The 20617-nt window shown below is 41.5% G+C and overlaps 3 protein-coding genes and 1 pseudogene across 3 annotated transcripts; 3 read left to right on the top strand and 1 right to left on the bottom strand.

Annotated features, from left to right (window-relative positions):
• Positions 1–2835: 2835 nt before the first annotated feature.
• LOC127783337 (uncharacterized) lies at positions 2836–5419 on the top strand. The gene is made up of 6 exons (XM_052310593.1): positions 2836–3009; positions 3161–3187; positions 3288–3350; positions 4835–4913; positions 5002–5047; positions 5134–5419. The coding sequence occupies exons 1-6, from the start codon at positions 2968–2970 to the stop codon at positions 5141–5143; spliced, it is 267 nt and encodes an 88-aa protein (XP_052166553.1). The 5' UTR covers positions 2836–2967; the 3' UTR covers positions 5144–5419.
• A 449-nt stretch (positions 5420–5868) lies between these two features.
• On the bottom strand, positions 5869–6693 carry LOC127783336 (uncharacterized). Its single transcript, XM_052310592.1, has one exon. It carries the CDS (start codon positions 6649–6651, stop codon positions 5974–5976), a length of 678 nt encoding a protein of 225 aa, XP_052166552.1. The 5' UTR covers positions 6652–6693; the 3' UTR covers positions 5869–5973.
• Positions 6694–6711: 18 nt separating this feature from the next.
• Positions 6712–9379, top strand: LOC127783335 (uncharacterized protein At1g01500-like). The gene is made up of 2 exons (XM_052310591.1): positions 6712–7492; positions 8915–9379. Exons 1-2 carry the CDS (start codon positions 6959–6961, stop codon positions 9125–9127), a joined length of 747 nt encoding a protein of 248 aa, XP_052166551.1. The 5' UTR covers positions 6712–6958; the 3' UTR covers positions 9128–9379.
• A 316-nt stretch (positions 9380–9695) lies between these two features.
• On the top strand, positions 9696–19860 carry LOC127782020 (uncharacterized; annotated as a pseudogene).
• The last annotated feature ends 757 nt before the right edge of the window (positions 19861–20617 follow it).

Below are 20617 nucleotides of genomic sequence, written 5' to 3' on the forward strand. Positions count from 1 at the left end.
TTCGTAAATGAATATAGTGTGCACTATTAGTTATTCAACTATAGACTATTGTCGATAAGAAAGGCTATAATAAAATATTTCGACAATGAATATTACGCATATGCAGGTGGGCTTTCAATAGGATTAGTGAGATCAAATATATGATGCTGTGTTCCGTCTATATAAACGTGTGTTAGAAGGCGCATTCACATGATGTGAGTGTGGAGTTGCGTATGTAGTGGTGTGTATGCGTGTTCGTCTACTGTCTAAAATAAATAAATAAAATATTCCATGTGTGAACAATTTTTTAATTAACTTTTAGTTCAGATAAAAATTTAGTTTATATTGTAGATAGATCCTATTTTAAATAATGAACTATGGTTTAAATAGTCAACTATGGTAAAAAAAGAGAGTAAAAGGAACCGTATAGGAAGGTGCGGACCATAAACGGTCATGTATACAAACATAACAACTTCCAATCTGAGAATTAACAATCCGAGAATTAAGAGGGAATGATGGATTTTCTTTTTCTTGATTATATCTACGTGTTTTATTTTCTGCTTTTTTCAGCGAATAGCGAGTACCACATGTACTTATATTTGGGTGGACGGATAGTAGATACATATACAAACATAACAACTTTTGGCTGCGTTCACAAGTCTAGGTTCCCATCCTTGTTTCGCACACGTACACTTCCCGCTACTACTAAACGGTGTATTTTTTTGCAAAAAATGTTTTATAGAAAAGTAGCTGTAAAAAATTATTTGAATCCATTTTTATGTTTTTAAACTAATACTTAATTAATTAATCATGTGCTCGTTTTCTTATTAGGATGGAAAGACGATTATTGTTTTCCCAATCTTACATACGTGCGTAGGTAGTATATGTATATATGTTTATGAACTGCGTACGTATTTTTCTTGACGTACGTACATGGATACATATTGCCTTTGATCTACTGATAAAATCTTTGACAGGCACGTTAGTACAGTTTTGTGCTGTGATTATAGATGAATGATTTTCGATAGGTGCACAAATTATTGTGCAGATTATGTATCGTGCTGAGTTGTTGTATGTATAAGATATATATTCAAATGATGGCAATATGTCAGATTTGTTCTTCCTCTTCCTGAGAGCTACGTTTCTCGTGCACAAACATTATTAGAAAAAAAGGAAAAGTCCCAACACACAGAAGTTGTCTCGTAATTACATATACTGTAGATTAGGAAGGAGGGTTTCTATCGTGTCGTTTAGGAGGGTGGATTACTTTTTTTTTTAACATCTAATCTAATGGTCCAAAATAACTGGTCCACCAATTTAAATAAAAATTAAGGGCTAGATGTGTTTCTGCCATGTGGCGGTTTAGGAGCGTTTTTAGAGTGGCACGTGGCGGTTTAGGAGCGTTTGTATGAAGTTTAATGGATTTTTAGTATATAATAGATATTTGTCGAGCTTTTAAAATTCTCACTTTTTTTTTTGTGAAATACGGTGCAAAATTAGGCACTTATAAACATGTGAATGACATACTTTGAGATTGGTGAAGTCATCGTAAACATCTCGTCAAGCCATAAGACTTTAGCATAGATGGGCATGTTCTTGAATACATGTTGGTTCCCTCCGACAATCAATTTTGTATAAAGTAAATGATCTATATATCTCAATTCCTTTTTTTTTAAACTAAGCATCTAAAGAAATGGATCATATCCTAAACATCAAATATTTATTGGAGGGAATATTTGTAAAAGGAAAAACAAAATGGTATTTTTAGGTATGTGCAACATCTTGAGGAGCTCAGGTTCAATTGATAGAACCGTCGATCAATCGCATTAATTGTAGTATTATAGTTACCTGAGATCATCACCACATGGAGGAGAAGAGGGGTGGCTGTGTTTGCAACCCATGTTCCCAACCCCTCTCCTTCGTTTTTCGCGCGCACACTTTTCAAACTACTAAATGATGTGTTTTTTTTTCAAAAAGTTTATATATGAAAGTTGCTTAAAAAAATCAAATTAATCTATTTTTTTTAAAAAAAATTAGCTAATACTTAATTAATCACACGCTAATGGACCGTTCCGTTTTCCGTGCGGAGGCACTATCTTCCGAGCCTGAACATGCCAACACAGCCTAAAGAAGAGAAGGGAGAAGCCGGGAGAGAGAGCTCAACCTAATGCAAGGGGTAAATGAATAAATAAACAATTATTTTATGTTGGGGCTATTGTATTAGAGATAGCTATTGCATATGTTAACTTTTAATTGATGAGTTGACAGTGTGGAAAAAATTGAGTTGATAATGTGGAAAAAGTTAAAGGTAGCAATTAGCTTTGCTATAAAACTTATCCTTCAAATGGCATTAATTGCAAAGGGAACGTAACTCACCTGGTTAGGTTTCTTCTGATGAAACCAACTTACTCTTGACAGAGATGATTGCATTTACGACTAATTATTCTTTCAGTGTAGGCGACGTATTCGTCGATAGCGAGGCGTCCGTGGTGACTCGTCAACTCAACATATGCCGTTCCAGTCGTTTGAAGTTGCTTATAGAGTAAGACATGCATGTGTACGTTCAATAGAGTGAGGATGTGTACGCTGTGAACACCTGCGATGTATTGTACTGTGTTTCTTAAAAAAATGTTATTACTTGGACGACAGGTAAAGTAAAAACGAAGCCAGGCCTACTGATACTAACGATCACGGCCCAATTTCCGAAATCCACCCACCTCGTCATGGCCCATCAACGCACGTCGAAGCCCATTCGAGGCCATCAACACGGCCCACCCAGAAACGGCCGCATCAATCCGGGCACGAATCTCGAGGCAGAGCCCCACCGCCTTCCGCTTCGCTTCGAGAGCCGCGTAGCGAGAGACAAAAACCCCTCTCGTCCTCCTCCCGCCGCCGCCGTCTCGACCTCGCAGCCTAGGGTTTGCCCCCCTCTCCTCCTTCCAGAAGCTTCTAGACGCTCGTGGGGGATTATCCGCCGCCGCAGCAGCCATGGCGTCCACCAAGGTCCAGCGTATCATGACCCAGCCCATCGTACGCTCCTCTCTTTCTCCCCTCTTCTTCTTCCCCCTTTGGTCTCAGAAGCCATGGATTGTTTCAGCTGTATTTTTCCTAATATGTTTGCTAATCTTTTTTTTGGTGTTTTTCTCCTTGTGATTTTGGCGGGCGTCGTCGGTGGCGGCAGAACCTCATCTTCCGGTTCCTCCAGAGCGTAAGTGAATTGGGAAATTTCGGTGTTTTTTTTCTTCTTTTTTTTTGACTGTCGACGTGTGGTTGGTTTGAAATTAACCAAATTTGATTTGGTGGTGCAGAAAGCGCGCATCCAGATCTGGCTGTTCGAGCAGAAGGATCTCCGGATTGAGGGCCGGATCATTGTGAGTTCCTAAGCTGATCTCTTATTCAGAATTTTAGATTTTAGTGCTATTCCTCTAGTTGAACACACAATTAGCAATGGAAGTGCGTGTAGTATGAAGATTATGAATGGGGAATTCTTGTAGGGGATGAGTTACATAGATATATATATTTTTGAGGTTAATGTTGGCAACTTAAATCCTAAAGAGCCTAACCAGTAGAGAACAAATAAGAGAACCCTATAGTAAGTGCGGAGCACATCTTTTGGTCTGTTTTGTTGAAACCAAACATGCAAATGCATCTCCGCAAATTGTGATTCCTTGGGAATCCATATGAGCATTATCGAATCTTCTGCTGATGTTATCAGTCGGCGGCTACTAGTAAGCTCTTAATTTGATCGCTAACTGATGGCATGAGCTCAGTACACTAGAAGGGTCTCAACTTAAGCTAGATAGATGTTATTAGACAGGCCAATTTCAAAAGCTGAAACATATCGAGATTCAGATTTTGAAAATTAACAAACAACTATGCTTATATGAGTTATTGTCCTTCCACTTGAACCCCGGAAAAACACACCTTTTTCCATATAAAAGCTAACTTTTGTCTCATCAGATAATGATTGAATTTCCGCAAGATGTCATCAGATAATGATTGAATTTCCGCAAGATGTTTTCTATAATGTGTCCATGTAGGGTCATAGGCATTTTCTGAGTTTGGAAGAGCTAGGTTTATATTTACTTTGATTGCCATTCGGACTAGAAGGAAAGGTTTTACAGTGAATGCCAATCATATTGTTTATACTTATTTGGTGTTTCAGTGTTTGCAATAGAATTAGAAATGCAGTAATGACCAGTAGCTGTATTATGTCATTGCTGAATTTTCTATTGTCCTAGATGAAATAGTCCTATGGGCAAACGGTTATCCCAAATCTGGCGCCACTTGCAGGACCTACTTTGTAGCTTCTAGTGTTGGCTAAATATTTGTTCTTCAGTGCAGTACTCGCTGATTAATCTATCATTTGACGCTTAAGCTCATGAGTAACTTGGATCAACCTGAACCATTGGGCCACTATTACGTAGGATTATCTTTTACTTTCGCTAACAATACTATGTACAGCTCCAGGAACCTTAAAAAGCTCATTTGTTTTACTACTTGTTACATTCTTACCCTTCACCTTTTTATATAACCATTTTAGATGACAGTATAATGCTTATGCTATGTGCTTGGTTGCCTTCCTGTTGTTTCATGGTTTGCTGATGTGGCGTATACATATTTTTTCAATTTCTTTCGTGGTTTGCTGATCATTTCTTTCCATGTCTGAATTGCATTGAAATACCATTCTGCGAATAAATTTAAATTTAGAATTCGAGCTAAAGATGTGGCTTGTTCTTTGTGAGTGTTACTGTACGTTCAAGAGCCATATTCAGTTTGAATACTTTCTCAGTATGTGCTGTGCTGGTTTGCATGCATATATGGAGTATTTACGCTAGCTGTATATGTTTGGCAGGGCTTTGATGAGTACATGAATTTGGTCCTTGATGATGCTGAGGAAATCAACGTTAAGAAGGATACTAGGAAATCATTGGGTCAGTTAATTTGCAACAATATTTGTTACTATTTTTAATTAATTAGATGGAACATTCTGACTATAATATTGTTGGAAATGATTTGCAGGTAGGATACTATTGAAAGGCGATAACATAACTCTGATGATGAACACGTAAGGATTATCATTAAACTCAATATCTGAACTCCTGTAATTGCATGTGACGTGTTCTCTAACATCTGCAATTTCAACTTCTGCAGTGGGAAGTGAATTTTCTCCCCAAGGTTGGCGTTTGTGACTTTGTGTCGATTAGTCCCGTGATACTTTGTACTCCATCTAGATAATCAGAGAATGAAATGCATGTAGCATGTCATCGTCATCGTCCTCATGAGGATATGTAACGGCTGTTAGCAACCTATGAACTCTGTGAACTCTAGGCAAGGTTGTTGAGATAATGAGTTGCTCACTTGTGTGTTTAAGATTCCTGATCCCGTGAATCAATCCTGCTCACTTATAACACGGACAATTGGAGCAATTCTTGTTGTACCTCGTCTTCTTCCCGTATCTATGTTATAGATAGTCTTGAGCATGAATGCATGATCGTGAATTACTAAAATGCAGGATGAACACATGATAAACATATGTTATGCACAGTTCTATTAGGGACATGGCATTACTGCCATATTGCTTGAAAAGGAAATCTCATGGAGATCTTGTTGATGTCTTCTGTTTATATACTGTGTTGCTAGAGATATGGTGAGTTGTTAAGGGAATAATCCATATCGTTTACCCCCTAAAGCTCAATAAAAACCAATAAAAACCTTATGGTGTGGGTTGATATTTCGGATCTGTGAAATAATCAAAGTTTTTCTCTCACACTCTCTACATGACTACACAAATTAGTGAATTACCGTGGATCATTGTGAACTTGAACTGTGTTAGATAAACATCACGATCATCATCTATTATTGAATATAAATCTAAATTCGCACGAATTTTGAAATCAGAGCTCAAAAACGTACCCTAAACATGTGTACAAAATCACAATTGTATATCATGGTAAAAAACATTCAGAACGCCAGAGTACAAACAAGCTAGGATCAAAAGAGGGAGAACCACTTGGTTTTAGACTTGTTCTTGCTCATCATCTCCTTCCTCTTCCTCTCCCTCTCCTTCTCAAGTTTTTCTTCTTCTTCCTCCTCCTCGTCCTCGCTACTGACGCTGCTGCTCGTCTGATCCTTCTCTTCCTCCTCCTCGTCGTCATCCTTCTTGGTGGATTTCGCCTTGCCGGCGCCGGCCGTGGCGACGTCGAGCCGCGCGGCGTCCATCGCCCACCGCATCACCTTGTCCACCTCGTCGTCCTCGTCCTCGTCCGACTCCCCGCCCAGATCCTCCAGCCTCACCCTCGTCTCCTTCTCCGGCCCCGCCGCCCCCTTCAGCGCTGCGAAACGCGCCTCCAGCTCGTCCATCCCGCCGGCGGCTGCGGCGGAGGGAGCATCGGGTTGCTTCGGCTTCGGATCCGGCGGGCGGTGAGACCTGAGCGCGTCGAAGCGGCGGGCGAGGTCGGCGTCGAGGGGATCTGCGGCGGCGGCGGCGGCGGGGTGGTCGAGCGAGGGAGGAAGATTCGGAGCGGTGGCCGAGGACGACGAGGAGACGAGGTGGGAGTTCGCCTGCAGCTTGAGCATCACCGCGTCCTGCGCCGCGCGGAGGAGCGCTTCCACCTCCGCCTCTTCGCGGCCGGTGACGGCCGCCTTCCGGCCGCCGCCGCCGCCGCTCATCGTGGTGGACTCGTGGGTGGGGGACTTTTTTTCTAATTTTTCTCCACTTTGTTTGCTGCTTTAATGACAGTATGGTGGGCCCAAAAATTGTACTGGGCCAACATGAGTAGAGCCCAATTTAGTGATCAATGGGCCGGGCCGATTTTACGGCCCACGATGCCAAGCTATTATTAATCCCAGCCTAATTCTAATCCCTACCTTAATTAAACCATTTTTCCCCACAGAAAAAAATATTATTAACTAAACAAAAACCATCCTGCTCCACTGTTTCAATCCACGCGTCCGTCGCCGTCGCCGCCTCGCGCGCATGGACCACCACCCGCCGCCGCCGTCGCCGCCGCGGGACTCCGGCGGCAGCCTCGAGGTGCGCCTCTTCTACGTTCGCCTCTCGCCGCGGGGGCCCACCCCACCGCCCCGCCTCGCGCTCGCGCTGCGCAGCAACCGCGGCGGCGACGAGGAGGAGGCCCCGACGCCCCTTTCCCTCCCGCTCCGCCTCGATCGCCGGGACCCGGCCTCCGGCGAGGCCACCTACGTGTCCACCGCGTCCGCCCGCCTCCCCCCACCCTCCGCGGCCTTCGAGGTCGCCGACCACCGCGGCGCCGCGCTGCTCCGCGGCTCTCTTCGGCGGTGCCCTGATGCCAAGCCCGATTCCTCCCCCGCCTGGGCAATCGACTGCATCCCCGCCGCGGGGGCGGAGGCGGAGACCTCCGCGTTCGAGGTCTACGTCGCCGGATGCTGCGCCGGCGAGCCCGCCGTCCTCACGTGCGCTCTTCGGCTAGCCACCCCCGAAGAACAGAAAGCTGCCGGCGGGTTGGTCCGCCGCCGATCGCCGACTTCGAACGTGAGTATATTTTAATTAAGGTTATGATGCTTGATTTTATCCATTAGTATGACTTGTTAACGAAATATCTGTGATGGACAAACAATTATAGCAACAGAATTGGGTTTCTAATATGTTTATAATTGTGTAGACTTCAGAATGTGGCTGTGTGGCGTGAGGTCACAAGCAAAGCTTATCATAACACAAATTGGTGGACTTTTGTCCTAATTCTTGGCTGTGTGAAAATGTTTGTTTCAATCCTGCTTATGTATTATGCTTGTAGGTTCAAAGTTACTCTTAATTAGCAGGGTAACCTTGTTGTTATCTATACTGTTGCTGTCAGCAGAGGAGTTAGGAAATTTTTCAAGCCCGGGCAAACTCAAATATACCTAATATTTGCTACAATATTTCTAACTTTAATCCTTTGAAAAAAAAATAAAAATTCAATGGTGTATTTGACGGCGAGCCTGGGCGGCTGCCTGTGCAGGCCGGGTGGTGGCTCCGCCACTGGTTGCTGTGTATAGTATGGTGGTTATGGTTGGTAATAGTAGAGCTATCTAATGTTAACATGCTTTTCCATATTATTAAAAGAATTATCTTGACTATTTGTGTACTACAACTATAGCTTTCTTGTGTTAAAAACTTAAAATACATAATCGAACTGTTGAACAAGACCTGATTCATACTTCTAAGTTTGACATTCATACTGTAGAATATACAATGCTTACAACAAGCTTCAACTCAGCCTTTGGTTGTCTGTGCTGATTTTTAAATTGTGTTAAAAAGGTTGTGAAAAAACTATCATTCTATTTGGTAAATCAGCGTAAGATAGATAATTGTTTTTCCTAGAAAAGTATAACAAGTGGCATATATTATGTATGAACGGTATAATTGTGGTTTTGAAGTGCTTGTCTGGAAGTTGAAATAGGTATTGTTATACGAGGTTTCGACATTTCACATTTGCTGATAACACACCAGTTACAGTTAGTACCTTAGGTTTGTAAAATCAGTCTCTTAGTTCAAATGCCACAATAGGTAATGCTGGTTTTGGTTGATCCTTGTTGGTTCTTCATGAATTATATGTGGATTGTGGAGTTTTCTTTTGACAATGCTTGCCAAGTTATGGTCAAGCTAGACAGAGGTCATTATCATAGCCTCATATGCATGCTAATGTCAGGGATGTTTGGTTTTATCTTCTATGACTGGATGCTCAGTGACATTTGAAATGACAAGACATTGGAAAGTTAGGGTGTAATTAGACTTTCTTATAGCAAATGCGATAATGTTTGCTTTGATCCTTTTGCTTGTTGGATGACCGAAACAAGATGGTTCACGAATCCAAGCCATTTTGCAGTACGCACTACTAAACATGTGCTGTTTAGAGCTTATAATTCAGAACGTTATGCTCAAATTCCTATTAATTAGTATAAACTGCTTTGGCAGGCTGCTGGTGATGAAGATGTCAATGGAAGTATACAGCATCCAGAAGGTTGGTACTCCGACGATGATGACGGGCAACTCACATGGTTCAATGCTGGTGTTAGAGTTGGTGTTGGGATTGGCCTGGGAGTTTGTGTGGGTGTTGGTATAGGTGTTGGCCTCCTCATGAGCTCATACCAAGCAACAGCCAGAAGCCTGAAGAGGCGATTCTTCTAACGCCGTTGCGTTGAATACACAAACTTTTGATGGCCGGTAGCAGTATAGAGTTGGTTTGGTTCTGTTTCAAAGGGCAGAAATATCATTGTATAGTTGGTGGATGTGTTGTTTATGTGTGAGGTGTTGTGTTGCTTTTGCTTGTGCAGTTTTTGAGCCCCTGTGCATCCCTCTCAGTTCTATGTGAACTGTGAATGTCCTCTGACATGTGAAAATGTTCTCAACTTTCAACAAGGAGAAACTGATGAATGGGAATGATGGATTGCCAATTCAGTCATCTACGTTTGCATAAGGCTGGAAACTACTGGAGGTATTATTTCTCTCTCTCTTTGTAATATAATGATCAGATATTGTGAACGAAATGGAAGTACTTTAGTGAACAACTTTCTACTAGTACTTACTAGTATTTGCCAGCACCATATAATTATTAACACTTCTTTTTTTTTTTGCGCATTTCTTGTGTTTTTTTAATCTGTGCAGTTAAACACTGTTTAGCAATGGCAGAATGTCAGGATTTTATATATATATATTATATAAACTGAAACAACCACTCACTGAATATTTTGGTTTTCCGTAGGAAATTTTGTGGCAATCGTGTATCGCGCTGAAATATAATAGAAAATGGAACAACAAACTTTCAAACTTCGAGTGTGTTTAGTTCACGCTAAAATTGAAAGTTTGATTGAAATTGGAACGAAAGTTTGTGTGAGTAGGAAAGTGTTGATGTGATGGAAAGTTGAAAGTTTGAAGAAAAAGTTGGGAACTAAACCCAGCCTTTATGGACGTTGTAATCTCAAATTTTTTTTTCAAACGGAGCCATAGCTTTTAAATTTATAGAAGGTTTTAACATTCGAAAACCATTGGGAGAGAATCGAAAATCCTCGCCAAAAAAAAACATAAAAAACACGGGGGATTTTCCTTCACATAGTAAAAGTATTCTGATTGAATTTGGAAAGTAATTACGCTAATTTCTAAACCATAATAAACAACACCAGTAAACGAAAAATAATCGTCGTCCCGCCACGAAAAATTTTGAAACTCGCGAACTCGCGGGAAACCAAACGCGCTCAGCCGCTCAGGCGCGAGCGGCTTCTTTTCCCCTCCTCTCCCAAATCTAACCACAAGAAGAGGAGGAGGAGGAGGAGGCCACCGTCCGCATCCGCCGGATGCCACCGCCGCCGACGACGACGACGCCGCCATGACCGGCGCCGCCGCATGGCCGGTCTGCACCATCTGCTACGAGGACCTCCGCCCGCTCTCCGATCAGCACCTCCACTGCCTCCCCGCCTGCGGCCACGTCTTCCACGCCCTCTGGTTCGTCCTCCACCTCCCTCCTCCTCCTCTTCGAATCGATCCGGCAATGGCGGTCTGGATGATTCTTCTTGAATCTTGAGCAGTTTGGAGCAATGGCTGGAGTACTGCCCGGGCGGGAAGAAGAAGCTCACCTGCCCCATCTGCAAGCAGCCATGCGGCGCCGCCCACCCACCGACCCGCCTCTTCTTCCAATCCACCGGCGCGTGCCCCACGCAGACCGCCTCCTCCTCCCCCTCGCGGCACGAGCCCACCGATGGCGGCGCCGACCGAGAGGAGCTCGCCGCCGAGGTCGCGCGGCTGGAGCAGAAGGCCGCCTCCCTCGGCAGGGTGCTCGACGAGCAGCGCGACGGGATCCAGAAGCTCAACGCCGAGGCGAGCGCTGCTGCTGGCCCCCCGAATTTGGGTGGATCTTGTGTTGGGTTTGCGTCTCGCTTTGGATTTCTAATGGTTTCTTGGTGATTTTTGGTTCAGGTTGCTATGTGGAGGGAGAAGGCGGCCGAGGCGGAGGTGATGAAGGAATCGGTCAGGAGGGAGAAAGAATGTGTTCAGCATCTGCTCAATGCGAAAACAGAGGTAAAATCGATCGATTCAGCACCTGATGTTTGATGGATTAGTGGATTGATGAAATTGCATTTGTACTTCATGACAGGAATTGTCAAGGAAGACATCAGAATGTGGCAGGTTGCAGGAGAAGGGCCTCTCATTGGCGAAGGAACTTGCAGCATTGAAGCTGTATGTTTGTTCATTTCCACCTGAAAGATGCAAATGTTTGTGTTTGATAAGTGGAATGTATTTAGTTTTTAGAGTATAATTTGTTTTGTCCATTAGGTCGACAGATATGAACCTTCAGGAGGAAGAGATCCTTAAGTTGGCATCACTTGGTAACCATGGAAATGCTGCGAATGCGGTTGATGTTTTGACGAGATCTCTTGCTCTTCGGAACAAGTAAAATTTCCTCTTTATTATACTTATCTTGAAGCGGTGTGTTTATGGTTAATTGCATGCCTTTAAGCATAATTAACTGATGATAGGGTTTATTAACCACTTATGTACTTGTTATGCTGGTAATAGTTGACCAATAACTGAAAGCATGCTATCTGCTTTAGCTTTCTGTGTCGAATAGTATATGCAAATGGATGCAGAGCTTTGTACTTTATCGAAGTGTGAGGTTATCAAACATAAATTGTAGTGAGTGTTTGTGTTATAAGATTTATGGGGGTTTTATGGTCAATTTTGAGAATGAAATAAACATTCTTGATAAGCGAAATAGTTTGGATTGTATATTGATTAGAGATGGTAATAGGCTAATAGCACTTGCAGAATGTACTGAGGGATGCAGATGATTTTTTTCCTAGTACAATTAGATGCACATACTCAACACACAATACAATGCGCACACATAGGCATGCAGGTTATATACAGGCCAAAGAACATACTTAACTTCATTGATTGTTCAACCAAGCTGTTCTCTATGCCAATTGGATGTGTTTAACACTAGTGAAAATTTTACTGAACATGATGAAGCTTAATAAGGCTACTGCTCCATGATTGGAATGCTTCAGTAACACGTTATTTTCCCTCTAAAAAAAGTAACACGATCTTTTTAGGAGCTACAAAGAATTGATGATCCAATGCAATGTTCTGGGAAGATCAGAATCTCGTTCCCAGCAGAGGTTTGAGAAGGCAAAAGAACTCATTAAGAAGTTAAAGGTAAGTCCATACGGGGGGTATCTTTTTGCTGGATGTGTATTTTCAGTGCAGATAACCCTTTTTAACTACAGGCAAGAGTACAAGACCTTGAGAAGGAACAAGAAGAAAAAGAAAATGGTGTGATTAGGGACCTGAGGTCTGCAAAGAAATTTAAAGCTGACCAGACAAATTCAGGAAATACCACAGTTAATAATGGTTTCTCGGGTCTTGCTGCTGGATGTGGAGATTATCCGATGAAGCTCGATGAAGTGATGCATGATCCATGCGACAAGCCTGGGCCATCACCTGAAGCTAAAAATGACCTGAATATAAAAGACAAAATGGACGACAAGCATGCGGATGTGATTGACTTAGATGCTGATGATTCTGTCTTCCAACATGAACACAAGAAAGGACTTTCTGCCAAACCATTTGGGAACGATGGTAACGATTTGGATTTCAAAAGTCGGTCTAGTCTTCAAGAACGTTATAGGAAGGAATCCATATCATGCAAGACATATGTAGCAGAGGAAAATTCCTTTCTAAAACCATCCATGGTAACTGAAAGATCAGCACTTCAGGAGAGCTTTACCACAAACAAACTTCAAAGCTTTCAAGAAACTCCTGTTGTAAGAAGTATGAAAGCTACAACTTCGACATGGGAGAAAGAAACACTGACGATTGATGGCATCTCTAAACAAGCTACTAGAATGGCTCCTGGCACTGGACCCCAGCAGGTTCACAATTTCAATTCTCTTTCAGGTAAGTTATTGTATGGTCCATCAAGCAGAGATAACTTCTGAATTTAAGTTGCATAATAATATGCATATTCAAGTTCACAGGGCTATTTTTCTTTTCAACATTCTAATTTTCAGGGGGAAGAGGCATAGAACATAAATTTGACCAATATTTCTAATGAATGAGTACTTGATTCTGAAAGAATGCTTAACAAACTTTCTGTTTAATGACCTCCTTTTCTTATTACCAATTCTTTGAATATACTGATGTTCCTTTTTCAGCACATGTACTTAACAACATTGTTTGAAGCAAATTGTGTTTTGTTTACAACCAGATGACTTCCAAATACCAATTAGAAATCTTGGTGGAGAGGGAACAGGAAAAAGCGTCGGCAAATGGTGCAAGGGCGTAGCTACCCCTGGATCTCTCAACACAAATGCAAATAAAAGGAATCTGATCGCCGTAGGGCCAGACGGACGTGGGGGAAAGGTCAAAATTTTGAGAGATCTTGGCAAATTCCAAGTCAGTTTGATAAGTTTTCCTCATCTCCTTCCTTGTCAGACAGTAAAGTAGTTTTGTCTCATAACTAACCACCTGCATCAATCTCTGCAATGTTTGCTGCAGGATAGCAAGACTCAAGCACTATGGCCTAAGGCACAGAAGGTTGGAAGCAGAGGTGGGCAATCTCAGATAGATCATTTCTTTGGGAAGAGATGATCCTGCTGCGCAAGCTATGCTAATATATACCACTTTCAAACTCTTGCCTCTGTTGCTGCGGTCAAATTCTGTTTGGAGAACTATTTGATGTCCTGCATCTGTACTTGTGTAGAATCCATTGCACTTAAGGTGAAAGCTGAATCCAAATTTCGCAGTGTCATCACTATTGGGCCTGAGGGGATAGAGCTTGTAAACAATGAGCTGTGTAGGAAACCTGAATTCCTCTGTTCCTCAGAGGCTCAGGTGGTCATGTGTACCACATTGCTAAACATTGTGTATTGATAGAGCTGAGGAGATAACAGGTGGCTTAGCTCACTTGATCCACATGCAAATACATTGCAAGCTGCCCTTTGGCTAAGTCTGAAACCTATTTGGGTTTCATTGTACTGCCAACTACTCCAGCAAAGCAAAGCTGGGAATCACAAGAAAGTTGGACACTGGGTTGAAGAAAATGACTGCAAGTTTTCCATCTGCCAAATGCCAAATGTTCTTTCACGGTAGGCACTAGAGTAGTATATATGTTCTGGTGTTATCTGGAGTCCGGAGACTGCAGAGGCTACACAACAGCTGAGCAAAATCCAATCATGGTGAGACACCAAACATGATACCTCAGTCCCTCTATTTAATTTGTGTTTGCTACTGCTAGTGTTCAACCTCTAGATTCATTGAAAATGATGTTTAGTGGTCAGTGGATAGATGGACTACTAGCTGCTTTGTCTCTCTCCCCCCTCTCAAAAGTACAAGCCAATTTTTCTTTCTCAAATTCAAAATAGCATGAAACTGTTACTCACTCACCATACAAATATATATCAGCAAACAAGTGGCGAATCTTCGAATGCTGATCTTACCCTCATATGAAACATAGAAAACTTTTCCAAATCTTAAAGAAAAGAAATCTCTCTTTTCGAATATAGGCATCTCACCAAAAACTCCTCTGTTCCAAAGATCAATTTTTTTTAAAAAAAAATCATAACTACATTCAAACCATTCACACTCTTCTCTGTAAGAAAAAGTTAAGAGTAGCACGCTTTCTAAACTTCTAAATAGTATGATTTATTATATGAGAGTTTAGACATAAAAGATCACCTTAGAGAGGTGCCACAGGAAGAAAACCAAAAGGAATTACAGCATTTTGAGGCCGGCGTACAATCATTAAACAGTTTGGGCATCTTCATACGCTTTGCACATGTTAATAATGGAATCGATCACCTGCAATGCAACACCGTGCCATAATCACCATTGAAGATTGTAGCATTTCTTTGAAGCAATACCGTATGATTTTCTTTTAAAAAATATTTTTTATATATCAATTATTTATCACAAAATCATCCATCCATTCTTTAGTTCGGCATGAAGCAAAATACAATTTCCTAGTAGAGCATATATATGCAAAAGATCCAAAGAGGAGAGAAAAAAAACAATTCAATTCTCTTCTCAACTCGACGGCCATCTTCTTCTTTCTCTCTCCACTCCGTCGCCGCCCCTTGGCCTCCCTCAACGGCCACCGCGCCCCTCCGCCGCCGCCAAATCGCACCCAACCCCTTCCCCTTTAAACTATTCCACCTATAAGGCCGCGCCGCCGCCGCCGACGAGAGAGACGGCCATGACCTCAGGTTCTCCCTCCTCTCTCCGCCCCCCCGAAACTTTCTGAAATTGCATCTAGGTCCCCCTGACGCAGCGATTGTTCCCTCCCTTGGAGAGGTGGCCGTAGCTCTCCGGCGGAAGGCGGCGGAGATGGCTTCCACGGCCGCGGCGGCGTCGTCGCAGGGGTGCATCTCGTGGGCGCTGCGGCAGCGTGGGCTTGGTGGTGGTGGTGCGCGGGCTGTCCCGGTGCTTCCCCGCCGGAGATTCTGCGTCTCCGCGGCGGCGGGTGCGGGGTTCGACAACGAGAATCGCGAGTGGGTGTTTTGCTCTCAGGTTCTTTGATCCGAGCCTGATTTAGTGTTTTTTTTTTCTCTGGTTCTTTGGAGTGGGTGGGTGGGTGGGTGGTGTGTCCAAGCCCAAGAAGAAATGGAATGCTCATCAGGTGTTTGATGAATTGCCGAACCCGAGTCGCAGGTATGTGATCGTGGGTGGAGGCAACGCGGCCGGTTACGCGGCGAGGACGTTCGTCGAGCACGGCATGGCTGATGGCCGCCTTTGCATCGTCTCCAAGGAGGTTAGTGCCCAATCTGGTTCAGAGTTTCGGAACACGAATTTTTGCTACTATGTTGATTAGAGAACCGGGTTAAAAGGTTTCTGTGTTCATGATATGAAAATGAATGCGTTGTTTGGTCATTGTTCTCATGTAACTGCAATGTATTGATTGGCTGATTTTTTTTTTTTTTGAGATTTATGATGGGGTTTGCTTACTGTAATGCAGGCGTATCCGCCATATGAGCGACCAGCACTGACAAAGGGCTATCTTTTCCCTCCAGACAAGAAGCCTGCTCGTCTACCTGTAAGTAATCAGGACAACTTAATGATGATAAGTAGCATTTGTTCATGCTATGCTAGTAGGTGATGGTGTGGGTGTGCGCTACCTAAGGCCTTGCCTACTGTAAATTTCTGTATGATGGCTTATTTGGACTTCAGTGAAGTCTGCTCCAGTTTGTTGGCATTACACTTTCTGTAGTGTTCTTTTAGCTGATATGAGAGATTTGTACGCTTCACACTGAACCATTAAGGGTACAGCCCAAAGCCACCCATTTAGGCATATAGACTCAAATTCTTGAGATTCGTCTTGTTGCAGGGCTTTCATACCTGTGTTGGATCAGGTGGGCAGAGGCAGACTGCTGAATGGTACAAGGAGAACGGCATAGAGGTAGTCTTGACACTATTGTTAAACTTTATTCAATGTGTTTGAAAATACAGTATGACCTCTATCTGAAGCCATTGAACTCTTATTAAGGTATTGTATGAGGATCCAGTTGTAGCGTTTGATGGCAAAACACATACCTTAAAAACTTCATCAGGGAAAATTCTGAAGTATGGGTCACTTATTATTTCTACTGGCTGTGAAGCTTCAAGGTAACCTTCAAACAGTTGAAAATTTATCTTTTGCAAGGCCCTTATATGAATTCATGATTAGAGGTTTCATGATTTTTTTCACTCAGAATTCTTAAGATAAACTTGTATGCTATAGTAATCAAATGAAAATTTCTTCACTGAGATTGTATGCATGGAATGGATACAGGCTTTATATTAAACCCAGAAGTTGTTTGTTGCCATCTGTAATGTTGATGCTTCCTTTCAGGTTACCTGCTAAGATTGGAGGAAATTTGCCTGGAGTTCACTATATACGTGATGTTGCTGATGCGGATTCTCTAGTATCTTCATTGGTATGTCCTGTCAACAAATAGTGCTAGATGTTTCATGTACACCAGAACTGGATTCTCTCATTTGACTTTCAAGAAATAATCTCAATTTTTTCCCTGCATATTCTCACCTTTTAACATTTATTGCTGAAATCATAGTTTGTTTTATCTTTATAGGGAAAAGCAAAGAAAATTGTTGTTATTGGTGGGGGCTATATTGGCATGGAGGTAGCAGCAGCAGCTTGTGGCTGGAATCTCGACACAACTGTAAGCCACAGTGTTTCCTTGTTCAGTTTTTTATGAAGACTCTTATTTGTACAAGCAATTTTCTAATTAAAGCTGCTTATAGATTATATTCCCAGAGGACCACATTATGCCAAGACTCTTTACACCTTCCCTTGCTAAGAAGTATGAGGAACTGTATCAGCAAAATGGTGTCAAATTCATAAAGGTAATAGCTTCGTCAAGTTCATTTGCTTAATTTATTTTGTCAACATATTTGAGCTCATGTATATTTTGTTCCAACCAGGGAGCTCTTATTGATAAACTTGAAGCTGGCTCTGATGGTAGGGTGTCATCTGCAGTACTTGAAGATGGATCTGTAGTTGAAGCTGATACAGTTACGACCTTCTTCTTCTTCTTTTTTTTGTGCAAATATCTTGTTTCATCATCTTAATTATTTGTTGCTCAGGATGAAAGTATGTTATCAAAAATTGCCTTGAATATTTGCATATGCTGTGGATTATCAAATATTGCCTTAATCATGAGTCACATATGTTGAGGAGTGGTCAAATACTTGGCGAGCTGATGTAAACTAAGTGAAGATCAGCTCATTCCAAGCAGCATCACTGAGACATTTAAACTAGTTTTTTTTTTTGTTATATTTGATCATCTGTGCAGTCACTGACACTTCTAAAATTATTTTAACAAGAACATTTGTCAATTCAGGTTATTGTTGGTATAGGAGCAAGACCAGTTATTGGCCCATTTGAAGCTGTTGGGGTCAACACTAAAGTTGGTGGAATAGAGGTTTGTTTTCAATTATTGATGATAAAGTTAATGAATCTTGTTTTATTCTCATATTAGTCTGTAGTTGTTTTACTTTTGTACTAGTAGTCTGCATTCTGCAATGTGATCTATGGCAGTTATTCCTGGAACAAAAAATAAAAAACCACTACATTCCCCATGAAATTTCCGAGCATCTGTGCTTGTTTTGATCTTCATGTGCGAAACTTGAGTAGGATCGATTTTACAGTGCACCAACTGACTCATATTAGATGATTTTTTCAGTTAAAGCCTTGGTATTGTATTCTTTTTTTGCTTTGGACATGTTAATATGTTATCCTACATGTGTTTTATAGATGTTTGGCATCCTGATAATCAATTGCTATATCTTACTTCCTCCGTTTCATATTATAAGACTTTTTAGCATTGCCCACATTCATATATATGCTAATGAATCTAGACATATATGTGTGCCTAGATTCATTAACATCTATATGAATGTGAGCAATGCTAGAAAGTCTTATAACCTGAAACGGAGGTAGTATTTCTTAATAGAGCTAATTAAGTACTTCTTTTACAGGTTGATTCCTTGTTTAGAACTAGTATACCTGGTATCTTTGCTATTGGAGATGTAGCAGCTTTTCCCCTCAAGGTAGGAGCTCACTGCGTTTATCTTATAATCATGAAGAATTGGATTCCAGAATATGATTTTCTGTCAAATTCTTTGGCAGATGTATGATAGAATGACTCGAGTTGAGCATGTGGATCATGCTCGGAAGTCTGCACACCACTGTGTTGAAGCACTCCTAACATCACACACAAAGCCGTAAGTTAATGGGTAGAAAGTGTACTGCATTAGTTCATCTGCTAGTGCTGCTTTAATTTGCCATTACGATGCAGTTATGACTACCTTCCATATTTCTATTCAAGAGTTTTTGAGTACGAAGGAAGTTCAAGGAAAATTTGGTGGCAATTTTACGGTGATAATGGTACAGTATATAACATAAGTAATTCCTACTACATAACGCATGTCCTGTTAGACTTCAAAATCACAAACTCAATACCCTCTCTGTTGTGCTGAGCAGTTGGCGAAACAATTGAAGTGGGAAGCTTTGAACCAAAGATTGCTACCTTCTGGATTGACTCTGGTAATCAGTTGTCTTTCACTCTAGAGTATCTTTGTACTCTCATTTGCACATCTTATTACCTTTGCCTTCTTGTACTGTGCAGATAGTCGACTGAAGGGTGTTTTCCTTGAGAGTGGTAGCTCAGAGGTAATAAACTACTGGCATAACTTCTGTCATAACAAAATACTACCTCCGTGCCCAACGTTTGACCGTCCGTCTTATTTGAAAAATTTGAAAATATTTAGTCACACATAAAGTACTATTCATGTTTTATCATCTAATAGCAATAAAAATACTAATCATAAAAAAATTTCTAATAAGACGAACGGTCAAACGTTGAACATGAATAGTGTAAAACTGCACTTATTTTGGGACGGAGGGAGTATTTGCTTATTTGGATCTTTCTTTTCTGTTCCTTTGAACTTAATTCTGAACTGCAAGTTATTTGACTATAAGCAGCATACCTAGTTCTGATGAAACCTCCACCATATTTCAGGAATTTTCGCTTCTTCCTCAACTCGCTAAGTCTCAGCCCGTTGTAGACAAAGCTAAGCTCAAAAGTGCAACCTCTGTCGAGGATGCCTTAGAGATCGCAAGAAGCTCTCTACACTCTGGTTCTTCTGTTTAGCTCTCAAGCATCTAGAAAAATTCAGTTTGTGTCCTGTTACATCTTTTAAAACACCGAGACTTCAACAATAATTCTCCACAATCCCACGGCATTCGTTTATGCGGGATTGTAAAATTCTTAGATGTACCTACGTTCGCATTTCCAGTTTGAAATAAACTTGGTTGCCCTTTGAGGGGTTTGATAAAGATATGATAATGAAACCCATGGAATGTTACTTTCTCTCATTCTCTCCAAACTGTTGTTACCGGTTAAAGAAGGGGTCACTGTAAGTGGGGTCAGCATCCTGGTAGAAGTTTAATAACGGGTCTGCATACCATGGCTTGTACGAAAGGACGAATTCGTTTTCTGAGCAGTGCTTCACTGATATTCTTGTTTATGCAGTTTATATATATCTAACGTACACAAAACCAGGAATTGTTTGTCCTAGTAGTATTCTCTGTACTAGTTTATGACAAGGCCAAGCCCAAATGATCACCATGACATATTGGTGGAATTATTCTTCTGTCATTTATTTAATCATGGCTCATGTATCTGATAAATACTTGACTTCTCTTATTCCGAATCATACTACTGCATTTTTTTTTTGTTCTATGAAATGGCCATGTACTGCATGTGAGCAGAGTTGCAAATGGAATAAATCGTATTCATGCGAACAGAGTTTCAAATGGAAGTCAGCCAATAATAAATCGCATTCAAATGGACTTCGTTGGGTTCATACATCCAACGGCTTCAGAGTTTAAAGACCACAATTAATCAGTTTGCTTGTTCTGCAGCCTAGCTTTGTTTTCTGCTGATTCTTGTAAATTATGAATTATTAATCACCTGATTCTGTTAGTACAGGTACAAATAACGTTGTCACCCACAGGACTTGAACTGAAATTGGGATTCAAGTTTCTAAGTTACAAAACATAGTAAACTCATATTTTCTTCATTTATATAAGGCTATATAATCACACGTGCTTGATATCTTTTTATTCTG

Source organism: Oryza glaberrima, chromosome 8 (genome assembly GCF_000147395.1).
Source record: "Oryza glaberrima chromosome 8, OglaRS2, whole genome shotgun sequence".
NCBI classification, from domain to species: domain Eukaryota; kingdom Viridiplantae; phylum Streptophyta; class Magnoliopsida; order Poales; family Poaceae; genus Oryza; species Oryza glaberrima.

What these genes read in the sequence shown, in the direction of transcription:
- LOC127783337 (XM_052310593.1), top strand. Translation starts at nt 2,968, where the DNA reads ATGGCGTCCACCAAGGTCCAGCGTATCATGACCCAGCCCATC. An exon ending in TCTTCCGGTTCCTCCAGAGC is followed by an intron (nt 3,188 to 3,287) that starts GTAAGTGAATTG and finishes TTGGTGGTGCAG; the next exon opens with AAAGCGCGCATCCAGATCTG. An exon ending in GGATACTAGGAAATCATTGG is followed by an intron (nt 4,914 to 5,001) that starts GTCAGTTAATTT and finishes AATGATTTGCAG; the next exon opens with GTAGGATACTATTGAAAGGC.
- LOC127783336 (XM_052310592.1), bottom strand. Translation starts at nt 6,651, where the DNA reads ATGAGCGGCGGCGGCGGCGGCCGGAAGGCGGCCGTCACCGGCCGCGAA.
- LOC127783335 (XM_052310591.1), top strand. Translation starts at nt 6,959, where the DNA reads ATGGACCACCACCCGCCGCCGCCGTCGCCGCCGCGGGACTCCGGCGGC. An exon ending in GCCGATCGCCGACTTCGAAC is followed by an intron (nt 7,493 to 8,914) that starts GTGAGTATATTT and finishes CTGCTTTGGCAG; the next exon opens with GCTGCTGGTGATGAAGATGT.